Source organism: Lutra lutra, chromosome 17, assembly GCF_902655055.1.
Source record: "Lutra lutra chromosome 17, mLutLut1.2, whole genome shotgun sequence".
Lineage (NCBI taxonomy): Eukaryota > Metazoa > Chordata > Mammalia > Carnivora > Mustelidae > Lutra > Lutra lutra.
The window spans coordinates 56,516,388-56,536,711 of NC_062294.1; the positions used below are offsets into that span (position 1 = coordinate 56,516,388).

Here is a 20,324-nt window from a genome sequence, read left to right on the forward strand (position 1 = left end):
GACCAGGCCAAGACAACTTTGGACTTTGGATCTCCCAAAGCCAGGAGAACTAGTTAGGATTGAAATTGGTCCCTCCTTGGAATCCCATGAGCAACTCCAGAAACAGTGTCCCCATCTGAGTGCAACATTTTTTCCCCCCAAAATCAACTCCTCAGGTTTCGCATCTCAGTAATAGGCTCCCCAGCCTGCAAACCCAGGCTCTGGTTCTTCCCATCCACTCTATCTGTTACTCACCAGACACTGTCTAGCCTTCCTCAACTGTCCCCAATGCCAGCTCCTGACCCAGCTCAGGTATCATTTTGTCCTGAGCTAGTACCCCAGGCTCCCTCCTGCCCACTCTGGCCCAGGGGGATGCTTCTAACCTCTGACACTGCCCTTCCCTGCTCCAATCCTGTATGTGCCTACAGGTGATACCAGAGCTCCTCTGGGACTTGAGGATCTGGCCCTGCCTGCATTCCCACCAGCTCCATCTTACCCTCAGTTCTAAGCTCCCTGACACAACCGATCCACAGAAGACCTCGATAAAGAGCAAACGAATTACTCTTACAATGAGTCTCTGTCCTACAGAAGGCCCTGTTGCCTGAGGAGAGTCACAAATACATAAACATAAATCCGCAAAAATCCCAGGATCAAGCAACCCATCCTCTGCACTTACACCCGCAAGAGCAGTTGGCGAGGGCTACGTCCAGGGAGGTTCCCCGGAGAGAAGGAAGGGCCAACGGGAGCAGGCGCACTCCTTTTCCAGGAGAGGCCTTCTTCTGAGCTCTGCGGCGTCCACCCCGGAATTCTGACCCACACCAAAGCCTGCCTCCAGCAAGGGCGCCTAGCCCCGCCTCCCCACCCCATGCTTGAACCCCTTCTGGAAGGGACCAGAGAGAACAGCTCTAGGACCCGGGGGTGATGTGTTGGTGATGCGGGAAAAGCAGCCAAGCAGGGCAAGGTGGGATCCTTAGGTCCGTTTCCAGGGCCCCCCCACCATATCCCTGCCCTTGGGAAGGCCGGGCACCTGGAGGTGGGTGGCAGGCAACAGCACCCCACTTCCGAAGGGCTTGGAGAAGAGCCTGATTCCCTCACCTCCCCTTCTGCTTGGGGAAACCCGCCCGGGACCTCCAGAATTCCCAGAGAAGGTGCGGCGGGCCGGGTCCCCAGGCGCCTCGGCGACGCCCCCGCCCCCGCTCGCGGGGCTCGCCGGGAGAGGAAGTTCCCGGCCGCGTCGCCACCACAGGTGGTCGGCAGGCTCAGACTCCAAGTCCCAGGATGCACCGCACTCCGCGGCCCGCGGCGGGCCGTGGTCGCCCTTGGCAACAGAGCGGGGCCCGGGCGCTGGGAACCGGTAGCGTGGCGAGTCGGGGGAGGGCCGGGCGGAGAGCGGCAGGGGCGCGGGCGGAGCGACGGAGCCGGCACGGGAGCCCCACTGGGCAGACGTGCGGAGGGCCGGAGTGCACAGGGTTTTCCAGGGTCAGGGAGGCCCGGGGAGGGCCGGGGAGACCCCCAGGCACGGGGAGAGGTTTCTAGCCAGAGAGGGCGAGAGAGGGATCAAGATGGGGGCCGATGAGCTCGGACCTTCGGAGACCCTCGGCGACGGAGGGAGCGGCTGGCAGAGCCAGGGAGTGGGTCAGAGAGAGCGACGAGCACAGGGAGGTTCGCGGACACAGCCGGGGAGAAGGAGGGCGGAGGGGTGGGGGGACACAGAGACTGGCTCTCAGAGAGGAAGACGCAGAGGGAGGGGACACGGAGGCCCACAGTCACAGCCCGGCGGAGAGCGGCCGAGAGAGAGCCCAGAGATAGACAAAGAGAGGCCGAAGAGGGATGTATGAGACCTCCGCCGCCGAGAGGCCGAGGGACACTGATTCCCAGTGAGACAGACGCCACAGAAAGAGCGACGCCAAGACCCCGAGAGGGTCACAGGATGGCCACGGGCATAGATGGAGACACAGAGCAAAACAAAACAGAGAAATAGAGGCAAGGGACAGGGACAGAGACACGGGACAGGGAGCCCGGAACACAGGGACACAGGACAGGGAGCCAGCAACACTGGACAGGGACAGGGACAGAGACACGGCACAGGGAGGCGGGAACACTGGGACAGGGACACAGGACGGGGAGCTAGCAACACTGGGACAGGGACACAGGACAGAGAGCTGGGAACACTGGACAGGGACAGAGACACGGGACAGGGAGGTGGGGACACTGGGACGGGGACACAGGACGGGGAGCTAGCAACACTGGGACAGGGACACAGGACAGAGAGCTGGGAACACTGGACAGGGACAGAGACACGGGACAGGGAGGTGGGGACACTGGGACGGGGACACAGGACCAGGAGCCGGCAACACTGGACAGGGTCAGAGACTGAGAGAGCCAGGGGCAACCCCAGAGGGGACACGGACATAGAAATTTCACCCACGCCCAGAGAGAAATCAAGACTTGAAGAGCAGCAGAGACAGCAGGTCTCCGCGTCCACCACTGGGTCCCCAGCACTGAATACAAAGTTTGTGTAATGAAGCAGAGTGACACCGTCAGAAACCCAGGGATCCCAGTGCAATCTCAGCGGGCTCACGGGACCCACCGAGGTCCCAAGTGGGGAAGGACGCCCGGCCGGGGCGACAGATGGAGGTGGAGGCAGGGCACTGCTCAGAGGATGCCCCCTCCCTCCAGCCAGCCCCCAGAGTGGGTGTGCGCACGTGTGTGTCGGGGGCAGGGCGTTTGTCCCGAGTCTCAGGGAGGGGGGGACGCCTTTAAGCTGAAACCCCGCCCCTCGGTCGTCATGGCAACGCCTCCCCCCAGCAGGGGCTCCCACATTTCAGCAGGTGCCTGAGCCGGAGCTCCCGCCGCCGCCGCCGCCCTTGCCTCCGGCTCCTCGGCGCCCCTGCCCTCGGCTCTCCGCCCTGCCCGCCCGCTCCCCCTGGTGGAGCCGGCGCGCCCCGGGGTGCCGCTCCCTGCCCTGCGCTCCGCGCCTGGAGGTGCCTCGCCCCTCTCCTTTCCTCCTCGCAATCTCCCCGTGGCTCAGTGCTCTCCCGAGTCTCCGGCTCCTCGCCTTTCCACCTGTTTCCCCAGAAAGGCAGGATCCTGGTCCCTGCTACGTTCCTGGGGCCATGGCAGGCCTGGGCCCCGGCGGAGGCGATTCAGAGGGGGGACCCCGGCCCCTGTTTTGCAGAAAGGGGGCTCTGAGGCAGAAGGTGGTCCACGAAGTCAAGAGCCACAAGTTCACCGCCCGCTTCTTCAAGCAGCCAACCTTCTGCAGCCACTGCACCGACTTCATCTGGTGAGGGAAGGGGCTGGGGGCTTGAGGGAAGATGGAAGGAGGGATGGAGACTCATGTCTCCCCAGGCCCCTGAGGGATGGAGAGGGAGAGGGCTGCAGCCCTGGCTTCTGGTCCTAGGGTAGGAAGGGGCTGGGGACTGGACCCCTGAGTCTGAGGGAGGAGGGCCTGGGGGCCTGGACTCCTGGGTCTGAAGGAGGAGGGGGCTGGGGACCTGGACTCCAGGGTCTGAGGGAGGAGGGGATGGGGACCTGGACTCCTGGGTCTGAGGGAGGAGGGGCTGGGGACCTGGACTCCAGGGTCTGGGGGAGGAGGAGGCTGGGGGTCTGGACTCCTGAGTCCGTGGGAGAAGGGGCTGTGCGCCTGGGCTCCTGAGTCTGAGGGAGGAGGGGGCTGGGGGCCTGGACTCCTGGGTCTGAGGGAGGAGGAGGCTGGGGGCCTGGACTCCTGGCACTGAGAGAAGAAAGACTGAATTTCTGGGCTCTAGAACAAGAGGCAGCTGGGGTCCTGCTCGTGGAGGGAGGAAGGCGCAGTAAAGCTGGCAGAGGTGGGAGGCCCCGTACCCTTTTCTGCACTGACCTCAGATCCTTGATCTTGCAGGGGGATTGGAAAACAGGGCCTGCAATGTCAAGGTAAGACCTGGGGACCTGGACTCCTGGGACCCTCAGGAGGGTGGAGGCTGGGGCCCCACAGCCCAGGAGGCTTGACACACGTGTTCTTTGGTCCCCAGAGAGGCGCGGGGGAGCCCGGGGCGGGGGGTGTGGCAGAGACACAGCCTGCTGTGGGGAGGGAGCTCTGATGGTGGGGCCACCGCGGAGGTGGTGCTGGGGGCCCCTCCCTCGGCCGGCTCCAGGTGGGGACAGATATTTGGAGAATCTGTTGCCGTGGCAACAGGGAGATTTGGAAAAGGGGAGCTGAAGGGGGGGGCTGGAGATGCGGAGTCAGAGCCCCCCCCCAAGCTGTTGTCGCCATGACAACACCAACAGTCCTAGGCAGGGGCAGGCCGGGTGGGGTCACCAATGGGCGGGTGGGGGCCGGGCAGGGCTGACAGTTATGCGGGGCGGGAGAGGGGGGCGAGTCCTGAAGCACCAGCTGCTACTGCTGAGAACAGAGTGAGTCAGGGAGGGGGAGGCCTCCCGCGGCCCCCAGACTCACTTCTGCCCAAGTCGCTGCTCTCTCTGTGCAGTCGGAGGACATTGCTGTTTGCTCTCCGCAGCCTGCCTCTTTCCTTGCTTTCTTGCCTCACCTCAGTGGGCTCGTCTGTCCATGGGATCCTGTTTTCTCTCTGTGTCCCTGGGTCTCGGTCTTTCTCCGTCTTTCTCTGTGTCTCCCTCTGGCTGTGTGTAGGCACTGGGGTCTCTCTGCTCTGTGATGCTCTGTGTCTCTGTTTCTGTCTTTGGGTTCAACCCCCGGATTTCTATCTCCTGGTTTCCCTCCCCCACTCCATGTTGGGGCCTCTCCTTTGATTTTCTATTAAACTCTCTTGACTCTGGGGTCCCCCTCTCTGTGGTTTCCCTTCTGTTGGAGTCTCTCTCTTTCTGATTTTCTGTCCATTGGGCTCTCTCTCTCTGTCTCTGTCTCTATGATTCTCACCTTCAGTCTGCAGCTTTGTGGTTCATCGACGATGCCACGAATTTGTGACCTTCGAGTGTCCAGGCGCTGGGAAGGGCCCCCAGACGGATGTGAGTGCCCGGACACCTGATTCTTCCTCCTTGGGCCACGCCCCCACCCTCACCCCCTCGGCGTCCGTCCCAATTTCTCCTGCTATTTTTAAGGCTGGGAGGGGAGGGGGGCTGGAGAGATAGGGGGAGCTAGTCTGGCCCAGATTCCCTGCCCTTGGCCTGGAAAGGGGAAATGAGAGGGGGCTGAGAAAGGCTGGGGACACAGGTGGGGAACAGAGAAGAGGCAGTGGGAAGGGGACTGAAGATGAGCATTGGAGGGGGTGGGCTGTCATCCAGGGGTCAAGAGATTAAAAAAACAGAGAGTGGAGGGACAGAGAGAGAGACGACCATTGATGCAGGCACGGAGGTAAGACAGAGAGAGAATCTCAGAAATGCAGAAAAAGAGATCCCGAGAGAGTGAGACAGAGAAAGAGGAATGGAACAGAGACAGCAACCCAGGAGGGAGGAAACGGGGAGCCACAGGGACTGAGACAGAGACAAGAAACTCAGAAAAGCAGAGCTGCAGACACCCAGAGAGACCCACTAAGGTAGAAGATGGCAGATACCGAGAATGGTTTCTGAGATGCCAAGAGGGAGGCCCAGGGAGACCTGCAGTGCACACACGCACAAAACCCCCAGGAGCACACACAGGTGCACATACAGCTTCCCTTGTGCGTACACACAGATCCACACCACCTCTGTCTCTCTCTCCCTTTGCTTCCCATCCAGGGGCTGTCAGGTGGGCTTCCAAGAACAGCCGACGCTGTGGCCCATTCCCGATCCCTCCTTCGCTTTCTTTCTAGCCTTAGGGCTCTTCTCTCTGAGCCTCCATTTCCCCTCTGTCCAGTATGGCAGCCGCCAGCCACACCCAGCTAGCTGGAGGCGCCCTTGGGAGGGGCTACCAGGACTGAGCAAAGGAAATCTAAATTCCATTTAATTTGAACTGATGGAAATTTAAATAGCCACATGTGGTTAGTGGCTACCGGCTGGGACAGCAAACACCCCCACCTACCCTGGCTTGTTTTGATAGTCCAACAAAGCCCTGAGGCTTGAGGGCCTAGCCCAGGGTTTGACATAGGGTTTGAGCCCGCTTTATGATTAGCAGATGAAGAAAGGGACAGAATGAGAAGCTGAGAGAGAGAGAAAAAGGGACAGAGAGCTCTCCAGAAGTCCATGGGACATTTTGCCAGCTGGTTAGGTGATGAAAGTTGAAGTTTATGTAGAGGATGTGATGGCATAGCACATACATTGAGCACCACTGTCTATTAGCCACCATATGTGTCACTGATTGGCCGCCTCGCCTGCCCGCCTGCACCCCCCGCGCGACTTCTGAATTGTCCAGGGCTCACTGCACGCACTCAGCAGGTGTCTTTCAGGCCATCCAGGAATGAGTCCACACAAAGCAGGAGGTGAGGTGTTGTCCCTGTCCCCATCTGAGCCGAAGCCCTGGGCCTGACTCCCAGTTCCCCCACATAGAGGTTCTCTGACCTTCCAAAAGTTGCTTTACTTCTCTGTACCTCTTGTTCTCGTCTGCACAATGGGGATGACGACCACGCCTACCTTACAGGACGGTTTTGAGGACTAAATGAGTCAAATGCTTGGGATGATAGCTGGGTTCATATGGGTTATTATCCTTGTACAACTGTTGCTGTCACTGATGAAGAAACAGAGGAAGGGGTCTTCCTCTACTTCACTCTTTTATTTTTTTCTTTCTTAATGCTTTGGATCTTGTTGGCCATCACATGGATCAAGGGCTAAAGAAATGGCAAGGGCTTGGCGAGCATGATTTCCATTCGGCCCCTTTCAGGGAGGCCTCGTGGTCCCATTTTACAGGAAGGAAGGCTGAGACTCCTCAAGGGGGCAGTGTCCAGGGGCGGGGCACAGAGCTGGGGACGGGGCAGAGTCCAGTGGGGACGCAGGTCTGTGTACTTAGAGCTGCAGCTCTGTCTCCTTTTTGGTTGTGATTTCTTGAGAATGAGAGCAGCTTACCTCCGTGGAGCGGTGGAGCTTGCGAGTCCGGCGTCCTGCTGGGACCTGACATAGTGGAGCGCTTAGAGCAGCGGGTACCCTCTGAGTTAGGGTCAGCGGAAGATCTTTAGAGGCCCCGTGTTGAAAGATATCATCACACCCTACCCCCCCAAGTGTCACTCAAAATAGGATCCCCGCTAAACTGCAAAAATAAATAAAAGCCCAAGAATATCCTGAATTTTCACCCTAGCTCACGATGCATGCCTAGGAAAAGGCAGATACCAAACTACTGAACACTCAGACATTGCCAGGGGCGGGGAAGGAATGCTTTGTCGGTGCCCTAAATTCATGCTTAATTGGACTCTGGACATTGGGCACTGCTTCAAGATATGGACTCTTGATTTCCACTGGGCAGAAGAGGACCCCGAGGCTCTAAACTGGGCACTATCTTGCCCCAAATCACACAGCTGGTAAATGGCCCAGCTCTTATTTAAACCCAGGGCTCTGTGGACACGGCAATAAAATCATGGATAGTAACCACAGCAGCCCAAACGACAGTACTGAGCACAGTGAGCATGCCAGGCCCTGCTATGCACTTTACACTCAACTTACCTTCCTTCCTTCCTTCCTTCCTTCCTTTCTAAATAATCTCCGCACCCAATATGGGACTTGAACTCACACCCTCAAGACCAAGACTCACATGCTGCCTCGACTGAGCCAGCCTGGCACCCCTACACTCGGTCTTTCGTTAACTGAGAGGTCATATTGTCCATCTCACAAGGGGCTCAGAGAAGGCAGATCAACAGTGGGCAGACCTTGACAGAGGCTGACAGTGAGCCATCTGGAGTTCAACGTGGCCCACACGTCCTTGGAGAGCATGTTTGGGGAGGTGGGCCGAGCGCAGGGACTGTGGAGCGTTAGGAGCCCCACCTCCTTCAGGCTCTGCCCACATGCCACCTTGTCAGTGAAGCCTCTCTTATCGGTCTCTGCAAATTTCAGTCCCCGGCCCTGGCAGTCCCCTTTCCTGCTTCATTTTCCTCCGCAGCACCTGCTACCATCCATCACTGTTTTACTTATTCAGCGTTTATTTTCTGCCCCCCCCCCCCCCGCACTAGAAAGTAAACTCCATGGGGGCGGGAGTTTTTCGTTGTTTGTCCACAGCTGGTCCTGGCACCAAGAACAGTGCCTGGCACACAGCAGGCACTCCATAAATGCAGTAGAGTGAATGAAGACTGGGAGCGCAAGGCAGAGGAGGCAGAGTTCAAAGGGCTTCTCTCCCAGGGTCTAGGGCGCCCCACTTCCCGGCCCCTTCTAGGGTGCCCCCGCTCCTGGTCCCGTCTGATGTCTCCTCTCTGCCTCCAGGACCCCCGAAACAAGCACAAGTTCCGTCTGCACAGCTACAGCAGCCCCACCTTCTGTGACCACTGCGGCTCCCTTCTCTACGGGCTGGTGCACCAGGGCATGAAATGCTCCTGTGAGTCTATGCTTGGGGCTCCTGCCGGAACCTGGCGCTCCGGGGCCCCTTTCAGAGCGCAGTGTCTGGGTTTCTTCGGGTGGGGCTGGAGGATGGAGTCTGGAGTTGGGCGGGGCCGGACGCCCTACCTCCGGTTCTGTCCCCGCAGGCTGCGAGATGAACGTGCACCGGCGCTGTGTGCGCAGCGTGCCCTCTCTGTGCGGGGTGGACCACACGGAGCGCCGTGGGCGGCTGCAGCTAGAGATCCGAGCACCGACGGCAGATGAGATCCACGTCACAGGTGAAGCCCGGCTCCTGGGTCTGGTCCCACCCTTCTGCCCCAGGAGGAAGGGCCCAAGGGGTTCAACTGAGGGCGCCAGCCCAACCCTCCAGGGAGGGCCACGCCCCCTGCGGATCACGCCCACACTCCTGACCCCACCTGCAAAGGCTGAGCACCGCCCCGGCCGCGCCAGTCCCTTCCAAATGTTCCTTGCAAGTTGACTCTTGAAACTTTGAGCCTTTTTGTTTGTTTTAAGATTTTATCTATTAGGGCGCCTGGGTGGCTCAGTCGGTTGGGCGTCTGCCTTCGGCTCCGGTCACGATCTCAGGGTCCTGGGATGGAGACCTACATCCAGCTCTCTGCTCTACGGGGAGTCTGCTTCTCCCTCTCCTTCTCTCTCAAACAAATAAATAAAATATTTTAAAAAATTATTTGAGAGAGAATGAGAAAGAGAGCACACAAGCAGAGAGAAGGACAGACAGAGAGAGAAGCAGACTCCCTGCTAAGCAGGGAGTCTGATGTGGGGGCTCGAACTCCGGGCATGACCTGAAGGCCGATGGCCAACCGACTGAGCCACCCAGGCACCCCCTTTCAGCGTCTCTTAATGGCCACTCTAAATCAAGGTCCTTGAGAGGGAGGGAGGAGAGAGAACCTGATTCGGAGGGAGGTTTGGGGTTACTATTGGTGATATGCCCAGGCCAGGGTCCTCATTCCTGGACCTCAGGGAGGAGGGGGCTCTGAGTCTGAGTTCTGGGTCCCTGGCTGGGGACAGGTCTTTAGGCTGTCTTCTGGATACTGGAGAGGTCAGGCCAAAGACGCCTGGGTCGTGAGAAAGGCAGAGAGCTTGGATTTTTGATGGCCAACTGGGGAGACTTTGGGGCCTCTTCCTGGATCTGTAACCCTGTCTACCCTCCTTCACTTCTCCTCTCAGTTGGTGAGGCCCGTAATCTCATCCCAATGGATCCCAATGGTCTGTCGGATCCCTATGTGAAGCTGAAGCTTATCCCAGACCCTCGGAACTTGACAAAACAGAAGACCCGGACGGTGAAAGCCACACTAAACCCTGTGTGGAACGAGACCTTTGTGTTGTGAGCCTCGGGTGCAGGGGATGCTGTGATGGCTGGTAGAGAAGGATCTGAGGGTCTTGGTGGCCCACAAGACCCCAGAGAGCAGATGGTGGGAGGTGTTAGGATAGAGGGAACCCGAGAAAAGGGCAGAGAAAGGTGGTGGGAGAGGGAATGGAGTGACTGACAGAGAGGGATGGAGTTATAGAAGCCAATAGAGAGAGATCTGTGCATTTAATATCCATCAAAGCCCACAACTTTAGAGTGAGACAGATATGGAGGGTTCCAAAGAAGAGACACAAACCCAGAGAGACACACAGACAGAATGCAGGGGGGTGGGTGTAAGCAGAGGGGTGGTGGGTGGGTGGCAGGAAGAGAAAGAGAAGCCAATTAATAGAAAGACAGAAGGACAGAGACCCAGAGGAAGGAGCGGCCACAGAGACTCAGGAGAGAGATCTGGAAAGAAAGGACAGGACGCAGGGATGGGAAGGAGCCAAGAATGTGGGAGGAAGGGAGAGAGACTGAGCGCTGTCTAGATGTACTCAGGGTCCCGCTATTGGGGAAGACCCCCTTTGGGAGGGTCCAAGATGACAGGACAGTTTAGGGAGCAGAAGTAGACCCTGGCTCACCCCAGAAGGACTTGTGTCCTCCTCCAGGACCAAGGATAGGGAAGCAGGGGAGCGGGGAGCTGGACCCTCACTCCGCCCCACCCTTCCCGCAGCAACCTGAAGCCAGGGGACGTGGAGCGCCGGCTCAGCGTGGAGGTGTGGGACTGGGACCGGACTTCCCGCAACGACTTCATGGGTGCCATGTCCTTCGGGGTCTCGGAGCTGCTCAAGGCCCCGGTGGATGGCTGGTGAGGGCAGGGCAGGGTCGCAGGGGTGCCTCTGTCTGCGTCTAGGTCTGTGTGTGGTCTCTCTCCTCCGGACAGCCGCCTCCTGCCTCCCTGCCCTTCTCTCTCCCTCCTCCCCTGTCCCCATCCCCCCACCCACCCCCCCCAAACCCCGTCTCCCCGCATCCCATCTCTCTCTCCTTAGTTCACTCTTTCTCTCTCCATCTCTGTGTCTTTCTTTCTGTGTCTCTTTTCCCCCTCGGGTGCATCCCCACCAACCCTCAACCCCGCCCCCACCCCCATCCCACCTCCGGCCCGCTCTGGTCTCCGTCTGTGTGTCAGGTACAAGTTACTGAACCAGGAGGAGGGCGAATATTACAATGTGCCGGTGGCTGACGCTGACAACTGCAGCCTCCTCCAGAAGTTTGAGGTACTCGGGCCCCACTTCCCCCAGGGGGAGTCTAGCCCTGCACACACAGTTCAGAGCGGCTGGGTGCCCAGGGGTCCTGGGACTACAATTCCCAGAAGGCCCCGGGGGATCCTTCTCCTGCTTTTCTAGGGGACTCTTGCCCCAGGGTATGATGGGAATTAGAGTTCCTACCCATTCCCATGGCTTGAGGCTTTGGAGTCCCCACCCTCTGTTTTAGGGCAACCTCCTACCTCTCTGGGGCCTCTGACTCTGGCTTTCTTCTCCCCCAGGCCTGTAACTACCCCCTGGAACTCTATGAGGTGAGTAGGGCTCAGGCCTGGAATGGAGACAGTTTCATTCCTGTGGTCTGCTTGTCCCTTCCCACGTCTCCCTCCCCTGGAATCTGGCCGGGCACAGACTTGGCGGCTGGTGTCGTGCTTGCTGAGTTAAACCTAGCACCCCAAAGGGGAACGTGACCCTTAAGCAAGTCCCACAGTGACAGATACTTAAATTCCAGGATGATGTACTGTATCAGAGGTGCCCCAGGCCACAGAGAAGCCTAGAGGAGGCACCAAGCCAGCCTGGGGTATGGGGATGGCCAGGGAGGGACTTCCCTGAGGAAGCTACCCCTGACTGATCCTTGAGTTTTTCTGTTTATCTCTGCGGCCTTCTCTCTTCCATTCATTTTCTCACTCACTCACACCTATTTCCTGAGGTGTCACAGAAGCTAAAACCTGTTCTGGGGGTAGAATCAGTCCATTCGCTGGGGAGCTCCAACTTTAAAGTAGGAGAAAGTTACATAGAGAGACATCCACCAGGAACGAATGGGTTTGGTAATGGAGGTAGTAGCCTCAGGCCCTGGGGAGTACTGGAAGCACAGCCTGGGAGAGCCAGAGACAGCTTCCTAGGGGGGTGGTGAATCCAGTAGGAAATGTAGGATTTTCCAGGCACAGGAGGGGGAGACCAGATTTCCAGGCTGAAGGATGGAAAACCTTCCAGGCAGAGGGAAGAGCAGGCACAAAGGCCCTGTGGTAGGAGCAGGTTGGGAGTATTACAGCAAGGAGGACAACTGGGGCTGAAGGGGGACAGGGTGTGGAAAAGTAGGAAATTAAATCAGAGAGGGAAGGGGTGTGACTTGTCATTCACTGGAAGGATTGTAGCTTTTAAACTGGTTGAGATGGGGTGGGAGGGTGGGAGCATCAAAGGTGGCCAGAGGTGGTTTCCGTCTGAACAGGACAAGGCTCTGTGTGGGGAATAGAAATAGAGGCGGAAGGGGAAGCGGGGAGGAGGCTCTGTGGAGACTAGGGTGGGAAGAGCTGGAAGCAGTGGTGGGAAAGGTGTTCAGACTCTGGGTGTGCTCTCAAGGTTGCACAATAGGAAATGCACGCGCGTCGTGGAAGCCTTTCATCCATTCCGCGCCCTCTGCGCTGGGTGATGCTGAAGACACAAAAAGGAGGCAGACAGTCTCTGGCTTTCATGGATTTTGAATTCTGGCTCTGCTTTTTAATCTGTGTGACATTGGGCAAGTTATTTGATATCTCTGTGCCAGTTTCCTCTTCTCAAAGTGGGGGTGGGGTAGGGGCACCTGGTGGGCTCTGTCCGTAGAGTGTGAGACTCTTGATCTTGAGGTTGTGAGTTGGAGCCCCACGATAGGTTTAGAGAGTACTTAAAAAATAAAAAATAAAATGGGGGGTGCTAACAGCTTATCTAATGGCATATAGTAATCTGTCTAAGTGTTATTTTAATGATCAGCCTTCCAGGCTGTGGAAAATCAGTGCAAGGTCTTATGCCAAGAGGCGGGGGGGGGGGGGGGGGCCGGGGGGGGGGGCAGAGACAACTTTCTTTTTCTGTCTCTCCCCATCCCTTTCATTCCTGGATGCTGTCTCTCTCAGGGGCATCTCCTTTTCCCCATCTGGAGTCTGATTACCTCAGGATCTCTCCCCTTTCTCACAGCGCGTGCGGATGGGTCCCTCTTCCTCTCCCATCCCTTCCCCATCCCCCAGTCCCACCGACTCCAAGCGCTGTTTCTTTGGGACCAGCCCCGGACGTCTCCACATCTCTGACTTCAGCTTCCTCATGGTTCTAGGAAAAGGCAGTTTTGGAAAGGTTGGATTCCTCGGGTTCTGGGGGGAAAGGGGAGGATGTCTGGGGGGACATCAGATTCCTGATCTTTGGGGAGGGACACTAGGCAACTGAGTCGCCAAAGAGGGCTTGATGGGACCTCTGAGTGCCCCTGAGAGGTCGGGCATAAAGACTGGGATGCTATCAGGAGGGAGTGCTCAGCAAAACCAGAGTACCCGGTCCCCTGAGAGAGAGAGAGAGAGGAAGGACCGGGGATTCCCTTTCTCTGTGTCCCTGAAGGGGAGGGGCAGGAATCTGCATCTCTGGGTTCCTTCCCAAGATGGACTGGGCCTTTTGGACCTCTGTCCCTAGGTGATGCTGGCTGAGCGCAGGGGCTCTGATGAGCTCTATGCCATCAAGATCTTGAAGAAAGACGTGATTGTCCAGGACGACGACGTGGACTGCACCCTCGTGGAGAAGCGAGTGCTGGCCCTGGGGGGCCGAGGCCCGGGGGGCCGGCCCCACTTTCTCACCCAGCTGCACTCCACCTTCCAGACCCCGGTAAGAAAGGAGGGGTGCAGAGGCTGGCTCGGGTCAGACTTCCGCTCTGGGATTCTGAGACTACGCGACGCCGAGAACCTTCCGCACGCTGAGTGGGCGTGGCCAGAGGGCTGGGGGTCTGGTGGGCGTGGCCTGCACCCGCGGGTCTCGGGTGGGTGTGGTCTGAGCCGAGGAGTTTGGAGTAGAGGGAGCGCGGAGGAGGATGGCTTCCGAGCGGCTGCCAGCAGTTGGCTCCACGGAACGAGGTCGTCCCGCTCGGATTCTGAGGGAAGGTCTCGTCAGACACGGGGCGCGGCCTCCAGCTCGTGGGGTGGGGCAGGGAGTGAGAACCGCCCGAGTTGGAGAGGGCGTGACTCCTTCAAAAAGCTCTGGAGAGACGTAGCCAGCTTCTTGGATTTCGAGAAACGTTATCGTGCATTGCAGGCGGGGCCGAAACACCGCTGGTTCCCTAACAGGTGGTCGGGGTCGCGTTTGCACGCGGAGGTGCGCGGAGAGGCGGCGGCGCCTCGGGATTTCCGGGGAATGGCGGGCCTCGGTCTCCATTCGCAGAGGGCGGGGCCAGTTCGGAGTGGCGGGTGGAGGGGCAGGTGGAGATTCTGGGGGGCAGGCTTGGGTCCTCAGACCGCCCAGCGGCTCTGGGTTTCCGGTGCAAGTTTTTCTGGAGTGGGCGGGAACGGATCCGTCCTACCCTCTGGTCCGCGCGTCCCCTCCGCTGAGCCACACCCCTCCGCCCGTCCCAGGATCGCCTGTATTTCGTGATGGAGTATGTCACCGGGGGCGACTTGATGTACCACATTCAGCAGCTGGGCAAGTTTAAGGAGCCCCATGCCGCGTGAGTCTTGGCCAAGAGACGAGGAGGGGTGGGGGAAAGAGGGCCCCAGCCTTTGACCTCTGGCTCCCCGGCCCCTTCTCCAGGTTCTACGCAGCGGAAATCGCCATCGGCCTCTTCTTCCTTCACAATCAGGGCATCATCTACCGGTGAGTGGTCTGGCCTTTCGCTGGAGGCCAGCAGGTCCCTAAGAGGGAAAGGGATCCAACAGGCGGCTCCAGGGGCACCTGGCTGCCCAGTGGGTAGAGCGAGGGACGGGTGATCTCGCGGTCAATCGTGAGTTCAAGTCCCGCCTTGGGCGAAGAGCTTACTTTAAAAGAAAACACATAAGCGCTTGCCGCCCCAGCTTCTGGGACTCCACCCTTCCCTCAACTCCTCCCCGTCCTGCCTCCCACCCCCAGGGACCTGAAACTAGACAACGTCATGCTGGATGCCGAAGGACACATCAAAATCACTGACTTCGGCATGTGTAAGGAGAACGTCTTCCCGGGGACCACGACCCGCACCTTCTGTGGGACCCCAGACTACATAGCCCCTGAGGTAGCCTCCCTCTGTCACTCTTGTTGCCCTCCATTGCCCGCTGGGGGTGGCTGGTTGGTTACCACTCAGAATGTGGGGGTCCTGACCCTGCGGTCTTTACCTGAGTCTTGGGGGGTCTAGCAGCAGGCAACGCAGAGGGGCCCGTGTGCCCCACAATCCCAGTGGGCAGAGCTGGGTCTCTGAGCTGGCAATGTGGGTGGCCAGGAAGGTGAGTGTGCTAACAGAGTGGGACCCGCTGAGCTCCTAAGAATTCTCAGAGAGCAGGACCTGATACAGGACTATTCTAGACTATTCTAGAGGGTGGAGACAACTTCCAGTGTACTCTGGGTGGGGGCCATCCCCCCAGAGCCCTGAGCTGTCCTCTGAATATTTCACATAGGGGGAGTATACTCTGACTTTGTTAAGGGACTGGAGCTAGTGATCTGACCATGTATAAGGAGACAGAGGGTCGTGACTTTTCTCAGTTGAGGGAGGAAGTGGTGTTGGTGGTGCCATTCTTAATCTCTCAGGGTGATTCAGCGCTAATGCCCAGGTAATCAGTGTTGATGGTTTCAGGACCTGTGGAGATTTTGAAAAACACACACATATTTCTGACTGACCTATTGAGGCTGGAAGTCTTAGGGCTAGGAACAGCCTCCTAGATTTAAGTGCATCAGATTTAAAACTCTCTGGTCTCTGAAATTTAGCCCTTAGTTACCCTCCCCTTAAGGAGAAGGTCTGGTTACCTAAATATTCGAGCTGGTTGGAACTTTTGACTTGGTCCTTAGATAGTCTTTATTTTGGGGACCAAAGGAATGTTCTACGTAGGTAAATTTTATATCTGAATTTTCCAAAAAGATGGAGCTCTGGCCTAAGTGTTCTGAGTGGGAAAGTTTGTGTTGAAAACACTTAACGTGGGTAGGATTCCCAGGGGGTGAGGCCAGAAGGGGTCTTAGGCTTCTTGAAGCCCAAACCATGATTCCTTGACTCACCCTTTCTCACCAGATCATTGCCTACCAGCCCTATGGGAAGTCTGTGGATTGGTGGTCCTTTGGGGTTCTGCTGTATGAGATGCTGGCAGGACAGGTAAGCGAAGCCGGGGGGGGGGGGGGGGATGCGGAGAGGCTGGCTTGGCTAAAGGCAGCACCACGTGGGACACCCCCTGTCCCAGGGCCTTTATCTCAAAGGAGCAGGTTAGGAAGGGAGGTCTGCCCTGCCTGGATCGTGCTGTCCTTGGTCCTGAAGCATTATTTTCTCACAGGCCAGAGGTTCTTAAAAGTTTCTTGGCGCCAAGGACCCCTTCTCAGAACAAAGTGTTTAAATACATGAAATAAATTAATAGGATTACAAAGGAAACCAATCGCATTGAAATGACTATCAAAACAAAAATTTTAATTTAACAGTTCAGCCAGCTAGATAAATTTAATTTAAAAGTATACAGTTAAGTAAATATTAAGCACTGGGATGTGGACACGTATGTGATTTCCTGTTAATGAACTAAATAGTATTATCTCACAGTGATGGGATATAACCAGGAAGATCTACCAGTAATCTTGAAGTTGAGATGACGAACATTTTGAGAAATCTGCAAATCTAATGTGCTAAGAAAATATATGTGATTTCTGTTGGTGATGAAGTCACAAGTACTAACACTGTGGTTTTTGCCTACATTTATACAGGAATGCTAAATTTCAGTTAGAGATTTTTAAAAAATAAGGATGTACTTTTTTCCCTGTTCAAGCTCAGGGACCCCCTCAGTTGTATAAACAGACTTCCTAGACCCCACATGAAGAATACTTGCCTTGGGAGGCGCCTGGGTGGCTCATTTGGTTAAGCATTCGACTCTTGATTTCAGTTCAGATCATGATCTCAGGGTCCTGTGTTGGGCTCCATGCTGGGCATGGAGCCTGCTTGGGTTTCTCTCTCTCTCTCTCTCTCTCTCTCCCTGCTCCTCAGTCCTCCCCTCCCCTGCTCCTACAGGCTCTTAAAAACAAAAAAAGAAAGAAAAAGAAGGAAAGAAAGAAAGAAAAGAATCCTTCCCTTGGTTTTGCTTTTCCTAATCCCAGAAGACTGGAAGCAACTCATTCAACCCAGAGAATGCTTTTACAGTTTTTTTTTACCTGTATTTTTTTATCTCTCTTCTATTTAAGCGACATATTGTCTAATTAATGTCCTGCTGATTTGCATAGCAGAGAAAGACAGAACAGCAAGGAGGTGCAGAGAACTGGTGCATCTGAGATAGGAAAGCGGAGAGTCTGAGAGAAAAGAGAGAAATCTTTGGTCACTTGGTCCAATTTTTCCCTAGGATGTTGGAGGGGGGTGTTCGTGTTCATGCTGGGTGATGAGGGTGTGGAAGCTGGGGAGGGCCAATTTGTCAAGTCTCTGACTCTATGCCTCTATTTTCTCAGCCCCCTTTTGATGGGGAGGATGAGGAAGAGCTGTTTCAGGCCATCATGGAACAAACTGTCACTTACCCCAAGTCGCTTTCCCGAGAAGCCGTGGCGATCTGCAAGGGGGTGAGAGCCCCCTGACCCCCAGAGTCTCCAGACAACCCCTGTGCCCCACCACCACCATCCTGGGCTTCCCATACAGTGGCTCTGTGCTCATTAGAAAAAGGCTCCCACCCCTGAAGTTACCGCCCTTCCATCTGCTGGAAAAGTTTGTATCATACAGAGATGTCATTAGAACACTGATGGACTGCCCTGCTGTCACCTCTGGTCCAAGGATGGCCTCTAGCCTCCTCCCCCTGCAGCACCCACTCCCCAGCTCACTGCGGGCAGTGCTGGAAGGCCAGAGCCTTCTTCTCCAGAACCGGGTGGGTCAGGTGAACCTAACTCTTGCCACTTCTCTTCCTGTGGGATCTTGGGCCAGCCACCCGAACTCCGGGAGCCTGCCTCCTCTCCCGGGGTTATGGAGTTAGTGTAGGAGAAAGAGACTAGCCCGTGGCAGCTTTTCAACAAGCATTAGCACCCTTCTGCTTCCGGCTCCTGTCTCCATTCTCTCTGACTGTCACTCTCCGGCTTCTGTCTCCTACCTCTGCCTCCATCTACATTCGATGGGGCTTCCTGTGTCTCCACCTTTTCTCTGTGTCCCTGGGGATCTCCATCGACCTCTCGCATCTTTGTGCCCCTCTCTCTGGGTGTCTATTTCCCTCTTACCCCCAACTCCCATACACACATGCTCTGAATCTCTCCTCTTTCTGGAACTCTCCTCCTCTCTTTCTGAGTCTCCGCCTTCACATTGTGTCTTTTCCCCTCTCTCTGGGGGTTTGTCTGCTGAATCTCCATCTTTTCTTTCTGCGTCTTATCTCCCACCTTCTCTGGGTCTCTGCCGGTCCCCTGGGTCTCTAATCTCCCCCTCGGGCTCTCTTTTCCCCCTTTGCTCTGGGTCTCCAACTGCTGTCTCTCTCCCTCTCCCTCCCTTCATTTCTCCCTCTTCCTCTCCTTCTCTCTTTCCCTCCAACTTCTCTTTCGGGGATTCTTTGCTGTGCCCTTCCTCCTTCTGGGTTTCTTGCCCCTCGTACCTTGATGTTATGATTTTCCTCTTTCTCTGTCTGTCCCTGGGTCTCTGGGTTTGGAGTTCATCCATCTCATTCTCATTTATTCTCCCCCACTCCTCTTTCCCCCCACCTCCCCCACTCTGTTCCCCCTTGCTCTCCTCTCTCTGGGTCTCTATGCTGTGTCTCTGTTCTTCTGTTTTTGTCTTTCTCTCTTGCTCGTTCTCTGTGCCTCCCTGTCTGGGACTCTGTCTGTCTGTCTGTCTCTGTATTTCCCACAGTTCCTAACTAAGCACCCAGCGAAACGCCTGGGCTCAGGGCCCGACGGGGAGCCCGCCATCCGTGCTCATGGCTTTTTCCGCTGGATGGACTGGGAGCGCCTGGAACGGCTGGAGATCGCGCCTCCCTTCAGACCCCGTCCGGTCAGACACCTTGCGGGAACATTCTTGGCCCTTCGGGTTGGAGGGGGTTGGGGTGGTACCCAAGAGCTCCAGTTCCTATATATGGAGGTGGGGTGGGGGGTCCCTCTGTGGAGACGCCCTCACGGGATATGCAGAGGCCGCGAAGGATGTGCAGAGGTTCCAAGCGAGACAGGAGATGAACGGAGGGGACCCGGAGGGACACCCAAGGAGCGGAGAGAATTTCATCTTTCCCTCCCTGTGCTCCCCCCCAGTGTGGACGCAGCGGCGAGAACTTCGACAAATTCTTCACGCGGGCGGCGCCCGCGCTGACCCCGCCGGACCGCCTAGTTTTGGCCAGCATCGACCAGGCCGACTTCCAAGGCTTCACCTACGTGAACCCGGATTTCGTGCACCCCGACGCCCGCAGCCCCGTCAGCCCACCGCCTGTGCCAGTCATGTAATCTCTCCTGCCGCCACTAGGTGTCCCCACCGCTCCCTCCCCAGGCCGGCCTTAGCCCCCTGTTCACCCCCTTCCCACTCTAGATCTGCTCCCCAGCATTCTCGCCTCTGCCCTGCGGGAGCCAGGCGCCCCTCCCCAGCGCTCCTGGCATTCTAACCTCCGTACAGCCTCTAGAGCCGCACCGCGTTCTAGATTCTGCTGTGCTGAGCCCTGGATTCTCCCGCACCTCAGTGTTCGGGACTCTGCTCCACCAGGTTCCGGAAAGGCCTCCACTCTCCCAGTTCCACGGGGTTCTAGACTCCATTTGGGTAGAATCTGTGCCTCTCGTTTTTCTTTTTCTTTCCTCTTCTTTTCCTTCTTCCTTTCTTTTTCTTATTTATTTATATATTTATTTATTTATTTATTTATTTTGCTTTCTGGGAAATAGTCTCAAGGGGTGGGCTGTTCCAGACTTGGATTCCAGAATAACCCCCCCACCTCCGAACTCCCCCAGCCCATTCTGGAGTAAGTGGGAGGCTGTGCCCCCATGCTCCAGTACTCCTCTTCTACACTCTAGGGATTCCTGGGATGTGTGAAGGAATCTTACCCCAGCTGTTCTCAATCAGCTTTTGTTCTAGACGCCCCCACCCTAAACCCATCACTGCTCGCCTGCCAGGTGCATGGCTCCAGTCCTGCTCGGAACCCCTCCTCCCTCCTGCTCTTCCCGCCCCCCCCCCCCCCCCCCGCCCCACCCCGTGCCTGCCACTCTCCGGGACTCTCTCCTCCTCCCTGTGCCCACTCTTCTCTGGCTCTCCCACCCGGCCACAGCTGCCGGAGAATAAATTTGGGATGCTGATGCTGAAGTGTTTGGATGTTTTCTTCTAAGCGCGCAGAATGAAGGGGGTGTGGAGGTGGGCCGGTGCCTGTACACGGAAACACACACACACAGAGGCTGGGGGACGGGGCGGCAGCGAGCGAGGGAAAGCACAGAGACCCAGAAAGTGGGGAGAAGGTAGCCACAGCGCCGGAGAGAAGGAGCAGAGGCCGGGCGTGGGGGGAGGCGATAGTGCAGCCGCGAGGACCCAAGTG

General features: G+C 57.0%; 1 protein-coding gene across 2 annotated transcripts; it reads left to right on the forward strand.

The window, feature by feature from the left end:
* Positions 1-2,296: 2,296 nt before the first annotated feature.
* Positions 2,297-20,092, forward strand: PRKCG (protein kinase C gamma). 2 transcript variants are annotated; one of them, XM_047711140.1, is made up of 19 exons: positions 2,297-2,963; positions 3,058-3,265; positions 3,863-3,894; positions 4,862-4,944; positions 8,254-8,365; positions 8,514-8,645; positions 9,556-9,712; positions 10,410-10,544; positions 10,863-10,950; positions 11,220-11,249; positions 12,883-13,035; positions 13,363-13,551; positions 14,292-14,383; positions 14,467-14,529; positions 14,782-14,920; positions 15,905-15,985; positions 17,308-17,415; positions 18,677-18,817; positions 19,069-20,092. In XM_047711140.1, exons 2-19 carry the CDS (start codon positions 3,096-3,098, stop codon positions 19,255-19,257), a joined length of 2,094 nt encoding a protein of 697 aa, XP_047567096.1. In that variant the 5' UTR covers positions 2,297-2,963; positions 3,058-3,095; the 3' UTR covers positions 19,258-20,092. The 2 variants fall into 2 exon arrangements, with proteins under 2 accessions (XP_047567096.1, XP_047567097.1); XM_047711141.1 differs by having other exon boundaries at positions 2,809-3,265.
* The last annotated feature ends 232 nt before the right edge of the window (positions 20,093-20,324 follow it).

What these genes read in the sequence shown, in the direction of transcription:
- PRKCG (XM_047711140.1), top strand. Translation starts at nt 3,096, where the DNA reads ATGGCAGGCCTGGGCCCCGGCGGAGGCGATTCAGAGGGGGGACCCCGG. An exon ending in CACTGCACCGACTTCATCTG is followed by an intron (nt 3,266 to 3,862) that starts GTGAGGGAAGGG and finishes TTGATCTTGCAG; the next exon opens with GGGGATTGGAAAACAGGGCC. An exon ending in CAGACTACATAGCCCCTGAG is followed by an intron (nt 14,921 to 15,904) that starts GTAGCCTCCCTC and finishes CTTTCTCACCAG; the next exon opens with ATCATTGCCTACCAGCCCTA.